General features: G+C 43.8%; 1 protein-coding gene across 1 annotated transcript; it reads right to left on the bottom strand.

The window, feature by feature from the left end:
• Positions 1 to 1,125: 1,125 nt before the first annotated feature.
• Positions 1,126 to 3,875, bottom strand: Lipt2 (lipoyl(octanoyl) transferase 2). Its single transcript, XM_070034669.1, has 2 exons — positions 3,410 to 3,875; positions 1,126 to 2,934 (listed from the first exon to the last, which is right to left on the bottom strand). Exons 1-2 carry the CDS (start codon positions 3,873 to 3,875, stop codon positions 2,708 to 2,710), a joined length of 693 nt encoding a protein of 230 aa, XP_069890770.1. The 3' UTR covers positions 1,126 to 2,707.
• Positions 3,876 to 11,673: the final 7,798 nt, after the last annotated feature.

Below are 11,673 nucleotides of genomic sequence, written 5' to 3'. Positions count from 1 at the left end.
AAGGCCAAGTAAAACCAGTCACTACCCATGCAGTGATCTGCTATGATCCAGAAGAACAGAATAGACTATTGTAGAAAGTACTAAGGAAGATTAATCTAGTATCTGGCACTGTGAATATGTGCTGAATAACTTGTTTCTTTCCTCATCTCTGCAATAGTTCAAGAACAAGCTGTATAGTCACACACTAGGGAAACTAGAGAGGGAGGCTGATCATCAGATGGGCAAAACAAGAATTCCAAAAATGAGAACAGAACAGTTCTTCCCAGAATAATTATTTCCCATCTTGGCAGTGATACTGAAAGGTAATTATCAACCACTTCCCCTTAGACCCCTAAAATGCAGCATTTGGCACACAGGAATAGGAAACAAAGACCTAGAATCCTAGGATAAGGGCCAAATTATGGGTAGCTAAACCATTAATTAACTAATATTGACTGACCAAAGACATATTGTTCAAGGGTACACCAGGAAAAAAAAAAAAAAAAAAAGCATGGGAAAGGGCTTGTACCTGATACCTAGTGTTAGCTCTGTCATCAATTCACCGTGTGACTGTGTGTTTTATCCTAAGCCTCAATTTCATTTCTGTATGACAAAAGGTTGGGAATATACCTCTAAAATCATTTCAGCTTGCTGGGGGCTCATGGCTCATGCCTATAAGCCTAGCTATTCAGAAGGCTGAGATCTTCAGATTGTGGTTCAAAGCTCAGGCATGAGGCTCCATCCACTTAATGATCAAAAAGCCAGAAATGGAAGTGTGGCTCAAGTGGTAGAGCTCTGGCCTTAAGTGTAAAAGCTAAGTGAGAGAACAAGATTTTGAGTTCAAGCCCAGATATCAGCTCTCGCTCTCTCTCAAACGCGTGCGCGCGCGCGCACACACACACACACACACACACACACACACACACACACACACTACCCCCCGCCCCCCTACACACCATTTTGTGTTGAATAACTCACATAAATTATTTGTATTCAAGTCAGATCTCCAATGTGAGGACACTTATAAATGTGGCTGGTCAAATGAAGTTCACATTAAGTATTAGACTTAGAATGAAGAACTGTAAAATATCTCATTAATATGCTTATATTACTTTATACAGATGAATAGTAAATAGGGTTAAACATATTAAAACTTAACATCACTCATTTTTATTTTTCTTTTCTTAATGAGGCTCCTAGGAAATGTGATTTTATAATGTGATTCCCATTATAATTCTAGTGACCAGCACTGGTCTAAGGGGACATTGAAGCCTAGAGAGAACTCTGGGCCTGGACACTGTCCCTCAGCACTTCAGCTCAAGGCGAGCACTCTACCACTTGAGCTACAGCGCCATTTCCAGTTTTCTAGTGGTTTATTAGAGATAAGAGTCTCATGGTCTTTCCTGCCCAGGCTGGCTTTGAACTGTGATCCTCAGATCTCAGCCTCCTGAGTAGCCCATTATAGGCGTGAGCCACTGGTGTCCAGCAGGAAACAACTTTTCTACAGAGCCAAGACTAGAACCAGCATCCCCTCACTTCTCAGTCAATACTCTTCACTCTTAGTGGGCTATTGGAACCAGTCTCCAAGATGACCGCTAAAGATCATCACCTCCTCTTCATGAAATTAGATTCATCCATTAGAGGACTACAGAAAGAATAGTGACTTCTAAGGCTGGATCATAAAAGCCATGGTAACTCCTGACCTGTCCTTCTCTCTCTGGCATAATTTCCTCTGGGAATCCAGAGAACATTAGAGCAGCTGTCTGGAGGGGTCAATATGGTACTGAGGCTTCCCTCCTGTCAATAACAAAGAACAACCAGACAATTCAGTGAAGCACTTTGGAAGCTGTCCTCCAGCCTCAGTCAAGCCTTCAATTGATAGTTGATATTTTTATTGTAAGCTCAGGCAACACCACAATCTATAAACAGCTAGTGAAGATTATTCCAAGCTACACAACCCATACAAACAATAAATGTTTATTGTTGTCAATAAGCTTTGGTTTTGTTAAATAGCAAATGATTATACACAACCTTAGACATCTCATCTAAGAAAACCTCAGTGCTTGGCCAGTGTGAGAAATCATTCCTGTTTTTCTTGTAGCTTCTGATCTACCTGGTAATGCTAAGAAAATTTAGGTAAATTACCAAGTTTAGAGATTCTACCTTTGAAGTGGCTTTTCCCTTTATTGCAAAATGCACCCAGGTCTCCTGATAATGAAAAACCATATCATATCACATTCACTGGGTAGTTCAGAGATTTGATTCCCACAAAGTCAAAGGAACTAGAGACCAGAATTGCTCAATTAGACACAACACTGAAAAAGTAAGAGGTTGGAGGCATGGCTCGGATGGTAGAACAATGGCCAGTGAGCAAAAGTGTTAGATACTGAGTTTGAGTCCTGGTCTTGGACAAAAAAGAAAAGCAACTGGAGAATGAAAGTGACATTTGAGTTCCTCTAAGCTGAAAAATGAGTGCTGATAGTCATACCAATGCTTTATATAGCATGTTGCTTTTCATGGTGTTTCCATATCTAATGTCTCTGAGGTAGGTGGAGATGATATAAATAAATCAGGGTACACATAAGGAAACAATAGCTCATGGCTCATAATCTTGCTTTTGGTCTTATAGTCAGAGAATGACAAGCAGTTCTTTAATCTGGACTCTGACACCCGGAGTTGGATTGGGTTGCTTTCCAGGACAAGACTACCCTGACGGTATGAATCCCTTTTAGTTGGGGTCCTCTGAGACCAAAGTGCACTTAAAGGTCTCCTTAAAGACCTCAAGGAAAGGCGGCATTACTTCATCCACGGAGACGTGCCGCTGGAGCTCCTTACTCAGGGAAGTGACACCTGTCCCAACCAGTCCACAGGGCACGATGTGTTCAAACCATGTAAGGTCCGTGGAGCAATTCAGCGCCAGGCCGTGGGATGTGATGTGCCTTCCACAGCGGACACCTGAAAAGCAAGGCAAATGGTCTTAAAATCCACAGCCTCCCCGTTCTAGGGCTGATTGCTGGATTTCACATTTTGTTTCTGGCACGTGTACTGTACACAGACTGAGGGTTTCCAGCCAAATGAGACGGGAGGGGGTAGTAATGTTGTTCCACATCCGCTGCCCTCATAACAGGGAATTGCTTTAAACACTGAGAATCTGATGCTTTAAAACTTTAAAAATTGACACACAGGAAGCAACCTAGCAATTCACTTCTAGTCCTTCCATCTGTCATAATGAGTATTGAATCAGAAGACTTCTGGGGACCCCTATGTTTCCAAATATAAAATTGCTGCGATGAGTCTACAAAACAATAACGCGGGGCGCCGGTGCAATTCAAAACTGACTCCAAAAACACCTTCTCCCGCTAGAGCTCTCCCTTCACCCCTCAGGCCTGGCCCCGCCCACCCAGGCCTGGCCCCGCCCTATGATGCTCACCGATCGCGCAGATTTTGCGCTCACCCAGCCAGACTCCAGTGTAGGGCGGGGGCCGCGCGCGGGCGTCCCGCAGGCCCCGGAGCTCGCACAGGCGCACCGCACACTTCTCCAGCGCCGCCACGTGGGTGCGCAGGCGCAGGCCGAGGCGCCGCAGGTCTAGCACCGGGTGGCAGAGCAGCTGTCCCGGGCCATGGAAGGTGGCCAGGCCGCCGCGGCCTGTCGTGCGCACCTCGGCGCCCAGAGCCCTCAGCTGCGCCGTTTCCTCGGGAGTCAGGCCGCCGCGTAGCCCGGATGTATACACGGGCCCCGCTGGCTCGCAGAGCAGGAGCGCGCCCGCCTCGAGACTCGACCCGGCATCGGGGCCGGGCTCGGCCTGTAGCCTCCGCAGCCAGGACTCCTGCAGCGCCAGCAGCTCGGCGTAGCGCGCCCGACCCAGCCACACCACCCTGACGGCGGGCGGCGGCATCGCGCGTGCTGCGCGGTCTGCAGGCTCCGCCCTCCGCGCGGGGCAGGGACTGAGGCCACGCCCTGAGCCTGAGTTCAGGAATCTCCGTCCCAGCAGGACGGGCCTGACCCAGTCCTCTTGTGTAGCACGTGGTGTGTTTGTGGCCTCAGTGTTAAGCTCGTGATGCAGCAGAGTAAGACCAGAAACAAAAATCTGACCTTGTTAAGTTAACGTGCTTAGAGCAGGCAGTAAGCAAGCATCGAAATACTAAATAGCTGGGCACGGTGGTTTCTCCTGCAGTCTTTGCTACCCAGAGAGCAGAGATCTGAAGAATTTCGGTTTATGGCTAGCCAGTTCTCCGGACCTCATCTCAATGGATAGAATGGTGGTGTGTGGTGGTATGGTGGCAGGAGTCTGCCATCCCAGCTACAGTAGGAAGCTTGACATAGGTGGGCCTGGGCATAAATTAGAAACCCTAGCCCCCAAATCAATAAAGCCACAAGGGCCCAGGTGATAGAACACCTGCCTAGCAGGCTCTGAGTTAAACCCTCAGTATTATCAAAAAAGTATTAAAGCAATTTCTCAGTGATAAGTGCTAGCAAAAGTAAAGTAAAACATAGCAATATATGTGGGGTTTAGTTTTTTGAAGACTGGAAGGGAGATTAGTGTGCAAGAAATTTACTGTAGGGTAGGATGGGGCAGACCAGCACCTATAAGAGAGTAATAGAAGCAGGATTAGGCAAAGGGAGAAGTTGAACGGGGGGGTGGGGGTGGGGGTGGGGGGGACCAACATCAGAGACCTTAGCCAGTCCCAAGGAATTCTCTGAGCGTGGTGTGACCCATTAGAGTTATTCCAAATTAAAGCAAGGGGACAAAAATTTATATATAGGATCAGTTGTAGACAATCTATGAAGGCACTTGTATAAGTTTTAGTGAAGCCCCGTCCCTAAGAGGAACTCAGTTGTGAGTTAACAGCTATCCATTCCCAAAAGCTGGGGGGATGACTAGATCCTCAGATGGGATGTCTACCACAACATATTCTGTTTGTTGTATGGAACTCTGAAGCTGAGCGGTGAAACCTGGGAAAAGCTTGAGAGGTTGGAATGCTCCCTTCACAGCACTCAGAACGCTGAGAGCTGGCCATGGAAGGGTTAAAGCATATAACTCTGGAGAGGGTGAAGAGACTGGGTTTCTACACACACACACACACACACACACACACACACACACACACACACACACACACACACACACACACACACACTTTCTTTTGTCTGGCAGCTGTATTGGGGACCTTTACAAAAGACCTTTACAGCTTAACTTTGGACTAGATAAGCAGACATAATTTCTGGACTTTCCCAGGGCAGCAGTCTCCTGTCTCAATAAGGGAACCAGTGTCACTCACAAACTCTGTTTTAGCTCTGATTGCAATATTAAAATGGATGCTTTATGTTTTGCATGTATCCATGGTAACCTTCCCTGTGTGAACTCAAATATGCTTGCTTGTGGGGATTCAGCACCCAAGTGAAGGAAAGCCTTGGGACCTCTGGTCTTCCCCTTTTTCTATCTGCCACATCTCTGTATTTTTCTATTTTTCTTCAGCCCAGTATCCCATCACGATACCTCAGGTTGCAGTTAACAACAGTTTGTGGTGTCAGTGTTGTTTCCGAAGATATTTTTAAAGGTGGGGCAAGGGGGGGTTGTTCTTATACATTTTTCTAGGCCCTTGGAAAGCTTATCACCACCAGGTGCTGTGCCTAATGGATATAAGATTTCTTGGGTGAAAAGGACACTATCGGAGAGAGGGAATGAGGATAAATGCAATTTTCCTCTCCTACTTTCCCTTTTAGACTGGGAGGTAGTCACTGTGCCTAGAGTGATTCAGTTTGTAATTTGTGGGGCTAAGGGTGTAATCCCTCCAGCACAAGTATTAACTAATCCTCATATAGTTAGGGAACAGTCCCAGAGTGGGGTGAGACAGGAAGTAGGGAAGAGTGGGAATGAAAGAATAATCAAACTCAGGCTCAGGGCCAAGAAATTAGAAAAGGACATAAAGTGGTATGGGCAAACATATACAATGGCAGGTTTGAGAGCAGATCAGAAAAGTCATTGTTAGTCATCAATGGCAGTGCTTTAGTTAAAAAAAAAATAAACACATTATTTAAATAGCCCTAGGCTCTGAGGGGAAAGTAAAAGAGATAGAATTATGTAAGGCCCTATCCAGAGCACCTAGAGTTTATAAATAGATGTGTGTAAGGTGTGGGAAATAACTCAAATAATTTGTTTCTTAGAAGATGAACTCAAGTGTTCCTGACTTAAGATATGTCCTGACATAAACTGGAGGTCTTAAGCAGGAATACCAGAGATATGGGTTCATGTGCTGTGTCTTCACTATTTATCTGAGAATGTGAGCTACTTCAGAATGAGAAATGCATAGTTTTATTCCAGCATTTCACCTAGCCTTGAGCCTGACACCCAGAAAGTTCTTAGTAAATGCTTGCAGAATGAATGAATGAATGCTTTGTTAAATAATTTCTTGTGTGTCTAGAACCAGGGGTTTCAATGATTTAAAAAAAACAGCATATAAACATGGAGTCAGAGTGACTAGAAGAGGTTCATAGTAATTATAAATTTGCAGGATGTGAAAACCGTTATTTGGCTCTTATCACCCTAAGAAGTCTTCATACTATAGAAGGCTGAATTAAGTCTAAAGGTCATGAGAATATGCCTTTACTATGTCTCCCCACCCCTTTCTGCAACACATTGTCTGTGCCAATGCAGTATTCTGTCTTGGTTATTTTGAGCAGTAGCCATCACCTGCCTTCTCCCCTCAGTCCTATAGTCTGAGAACACAGAGTAATCCACTCTAAAAGCTTTAAAACAACCACTGTATTTACTACCTTCTTAGCCATGAAGAAGGTACCATACTACTTGGGCCCTGTACTTTAGAAGCCTGTCTGTCAACACCCACACCCCCTTCCCCTACACATAAATTTTAATAAGTAATTAGTTTTTGCTTCAACAACCTGAACACTGGCAGTGCATGACCCGTAGCTCCTCCTGCCTTACCTTCACTCAGGCCTTGGGCTTATGCTTCTCCCATGTCTTGCTTTGTTGTCCTTAAAACACAATAAATAAATACAGGTAAATCCCCAGGTAGTGCCTCATTCCAACAGCTGGGACAAATGTATTTAACCTGTTCAATTACCACCCTCTCATTCATGGGTACAGACTATTTCCATATCCTGTGGGTTGATTTTCTGCTGCCCACCTAAAGTGTGGTAAGTGTGCAGTGGCAACAGATCTTGGATAAGGAGAGTGACACATTAATTAATGGGCACCAGGAAATCTTTTCTCTCAGATAGCATGAATACATAATAGGATGCTGTCTCCCAGAAGAGCAGAGAATCAGCCAGGCATCTGTGGCTCATGCCTATAATCCTAGCTACTCAGGAAATTGAGATCTAAGGATCTTGATTCAAAGTCAGTCCAGGCAGAAAAGTCTGTAAGACTTATCTCCAATTAAGCACTACAAAAGCTGGAAGTAGAGCTGTGGTTCAAGTATAGAGCTCTAGCTTTGAGTAAAAAAAGCTTCAGGACAGTTCCGAGGCCTTGCATTCAAGCCCCAGGACTAGCACAAAAAGAAAAGAAAGAAGCCGGGCACTGGTGGCTTACACCTGTAACCCTAGCTACTCAAGAGGCTGAGATCTGAGGATCATGGTTTAAAGCCAGCCCGGGCAGGAAAATCTGTGAGACTCTTATCTCCAATAAACCCACCAGAAAACCAGAAGTGATGCTGTGGCTCAAGGGGTTGAGTGCTTGCCTTGAGCTGAAGAGCTCAGAGACAGTGCCCAGGCCCAGAGTTCAAGCCCTACAACTGACAAGACAAAACAAACAAAAAAAGAAAGAAAGAAAAGAAAAAAGAAAGAAAAGAAGAGCAAAGAATCTGTTTTCTTCCTTCTTTTTGTGTTTCAATTTGTGATCTAGAAACAGCCTAAAAATTGCCCAATATTTACATCAATTGCAAAGGTAACAAATAAATATTTTGCAATATTAAACAACATAATATCATATGACTTTTTTTTTTTTTTGGATAGGTCATAGGGCTTGAACTCTTGGGCCTGGGCACTGTCCCTGAGCATTTCAGCTCAAGGTGAGCACTCTACCACTTGAGCTACAGCATCACTTTCCATTTTCTGGTGGTTAATTGGAGATAAGAGTCTCAAAGACTTTTCTGCCCCAGCTGGCTTTGAACCATAATCTTCCGATCTCAGCCTCCTGAGTAGCTAAGGATTACAGGCATGAGCACACGGCAACTCATTTGTTTATATGGAGATCTAAGTATAGCATGTCTGAAACATGGTATTGATTCTTTTGTTTTGGTGGCACTGATTGAACCCACTTGCTTCACACTTAAGCCAGAACCCTGGCCCTTAGAGGTTTAGGTTTTTTGTTTTGTTTTGATAGGGTCTCATTTTTGCTTAGGCTGGCTTTGGCCTTCTATCTCCCACCTTCAACTCTCAAGTAGCTTGGATTACAGTTTTTACCACTGCACTTGGCTCTTTTTCTTTTTGGGGGGTGAGGGGAGGGAAGGGAGGATAGGGATGTACTCAGGACCATTTTTTTTGTATTAGCTTAGCTGTAACTTTAAGGAATAATAAAAAAATCACAATACAAGTGATAACTTACATGATGAAATAAAAATGTAATTGTTAAATGTTTATAATTTTTATAAATTTATTTTCATGTATAAATACAGTTATTATATATTTTGTAATTTGTTATATGTCCCTAAAATAACATTGGACTCTAGGACTGCATTTCTTTCTTCCTTCCTTTTGGATTTCTTTCCACCTGGATCCCAGGGCCCATGGCCAGGAGTCAGGATGAGGGAGAATTGGTAGAGTAAGAAGAGAGTGGAAGTGATTAAATGTTGAATGACAGTCTGGTGGCTGTGAGGTCAAAGCCAGGATGGCCCCCCCAAGAAGGCCAGACTTGAGGAGGTGGACTGCTTCCCTGCCTGGAAGGAAGAAGGATGTCCGGAGGTCAGGAATGACATTAGTGTTTTGGGGCCATGGGAGAAAAAAGTAAGATAACTAAATTAATGAGGAAAGGCAAGCGGGAACTACAGGATATCCATAGTGGCCTAGGTTCCAAAAAATAAATATACCTGGAAATAAATACATACATAATAAACAAGTACAGATTTTATTTAGGCCCCCAACTTCACCTTCTTACAACTACTTTACCAAGGACTAGGGTAGCATTAGAAGCTGGGAAGGGAAACAAAGAGATTTTCAATTCCAGCTGCTCTGGGGGAAATTACAAAGGAGGTCTGAGGCTGTCTTTGTTTCTTTTTCAGAATGAAAAATACCTTGCCTGACATGGGCACCCTGCCACCATTGGGGGAACCGTGAGAATCCAGTTTGTTCTCAAAACACTGCCATGATGAGGTGAGGTCACTGGGAACACTGCTTTTCCCCGTGGCCATCCTTACCAAAAATACTAAGTGACTTAGAAAATGTCCTGGAAGAAACTCTGAAGTGGGTATCAGGGCACAAGGCTTCTGGTCTGGTACAGTTATATTGGACCTGGGTGCCCTAGGGCAAGTCACTTTTTCTCTCTTTATTTTAGTTCTTTCTTGAGCAAACTGAGAAGAGGTAACACATGGCCTCTGAGTATATCTTATCTTTCATATTGTATGAGGATATGTGGATATGTTCTTTTCAGACCCTTACAGAGGCAAAAATGGAAGTTGGAGAGAGAAAAGAAAATGATGAGCTGGAGGATGGAGCTAAATATCCCAGAGCTGAAAGGGAATCTGAGAGGTCATTTTCCTTCCTTCCTTCCTTCCTTCCTTCCTTCCTTCCTTCCTTCCTTCCTTCCTTCCTTCCTTCCTTCCTTCCTTCCCTATCTTCCTTCTTTCCCTCCCTCCCTCCCTCCCTCCCTCCTTTCCTTCTTCCTTCCTTCTTCTCTTCTTCCCTCCTTCCTTCCTTCCTTCTCTCCTCCCTTCATTCCCCCCCCTTCCTCCCTTTTTTCCTTCCTTCCCTCCTTCTGTATTCACACCTAAGTCTAGCCCTGTGTAGGGAAGTGAGGAACAGAAATGGTCAGACTCAGGCCCTACCTTCTTAGAGCTTACAGTCTGAAAGACAAAGGGGGATGGCCAGACAGGAAGTGGGATGAATGATGAGGCTACTGAGTGAGGTCTGTGAGCCAGGAACTGGGTGTGTAGGGTATGGTACAGGTATGTGGAAGCTAGAGAAGTCTTCCAGAGGAGATGTTGCTGTGTGACTCAGTTGTTCTCATCCCCAGCACCCATGTTCTGCCTTAGAGCTTTTCGGTAAAGACAGCATAGAGATTGGGAAATGATTAGATCCAAGTTACTCAAACCTGAGTCTGTAGACCCCCTTGGGGTTAATAGATGGATTTGCAGGTGGTTGAAACTTGTCTATAACACTTTTAAATAGTCTATTTAGTTATGATGATAATGTAAACATATGTAAGAATATTTAGAATTATCTGACAATCCTTTCCCACTTGCCCTGGCACTTTGGTGTTTGGTGAACATTTTGGTGCCAAGTAGTCTATTGAGAAATAGATCTCACGCTTTCTTCTTTCTTTCTTTCCTTCTTTCTTTCTTTCTTTCTTTCTTTCTTTCTTTCTTTCTTTCTTTCCTTCCTTCCTTCCTTCCTTCCTTCCTTCCTTCCTTCCTTCCTTCCTTCCTTCTTTCTTTCTTTCTTTCTTTCTTTCTTTCTTTCTTTCTTTCTTTCTTTCTTTCTTCCTTACTCTTTTTCTTTTGTTCTTTCTTCTTCCTTCCTTCTTTCTTCCTTTCTTTCTCTTTCTTTCTAACAAAGAGAGGTAAAAAATATTCACTTCATCACATTGCCTGGGAAGCCCTTTTCTCGCATTGTGTTCAACATGGCCTAATATAATAAAAAATGTAGGTTTTCTAGGCTTTTATTCTGAGCAGCACAGTTGAAATGTTTATATTTTATAGTGTTAGTATTTTGTTCACTTATCATTTATCCTGATTTAGAAAAGTCATAGCACAAAGAATTTATGTTGAGTTGCATGCTTATAAATACGTAAATGGTATTAAAAATCAAGGTAGGTCAAGCTTGTCATCCTGTTTAGGAGACTGAGGTCAGGAGGAATGCTGTTTGAGGCTAGCCCAGGCCAGAATATTTTGTGAGACCTCTTCTCAACCCATAGCTGGGTCCTGAGGCACACATCTATCATCCTTCTATGATAGGAGGCCTACAAGAAGTAGATTGTGGTCTAGGTGTGACTGGAAAGAACTGACTATCTCAAAAATAACCAGTGTAAAAAACAAGGACAAGGGGCTGGGAAGGTGGCTCAGTGATAGAGTTCTTGCTTTGCATGCATGAGGCCCTGGGTTCAATTCCTCCGTACCACATAAGCAGAATAAGTCTGAAGTGGTGCTGTGGCTCAAGTGGTAGAGCACTAGTGTTGAACTGAAGAGCTGAGGGACAGCGCCCAGGCCCAGAGTTCAGGACCCATGACTGACAAAACCAAACAAACAAAAAAACCAAGGACAAGAACAACAACAACAAAACAAACAAACAAAAAACCCCAAAACAATTGAAGGTTTGTCTTAGCAGTAGCTAAGCAAATGGAGGCCTAGCAAATGGAGGCCTCAAGTTCAAACCCCAGACCTGATGATGATGATGATGATGATGATGATAAGTGTGGAATGAGGGACTCATGCCTTATTCAAGTATGAGAAGCATTTTGTATGCTATTTAGTGAGCAATCTTCATTGTGCAGAATTTCATCCTTGCATTGAATGTGAATCCTT

Source organism: Dipodomys merriami, unplaced genomic scaffold (genome assembly GCF_024711535.1).
Source record: "Dipodomys merriami isolate MVZ:Mamm:240054 unplaced genomic scaffold, mDipMer1.0.p SCAF_25, whole genome shotgun sequence".
In the NCBI taxonomy this organism is placed as follows: Eukaryota; Metazoa; Chordata; class Mammalia; order Rodentia; family Heteromyidae; genus Dipodomys; species Dipodomys merriami.
Note: the sequence above shows the minus strand (reverse complement) of the source record. Positions and strands in the feature narration are given on the sequence as shown.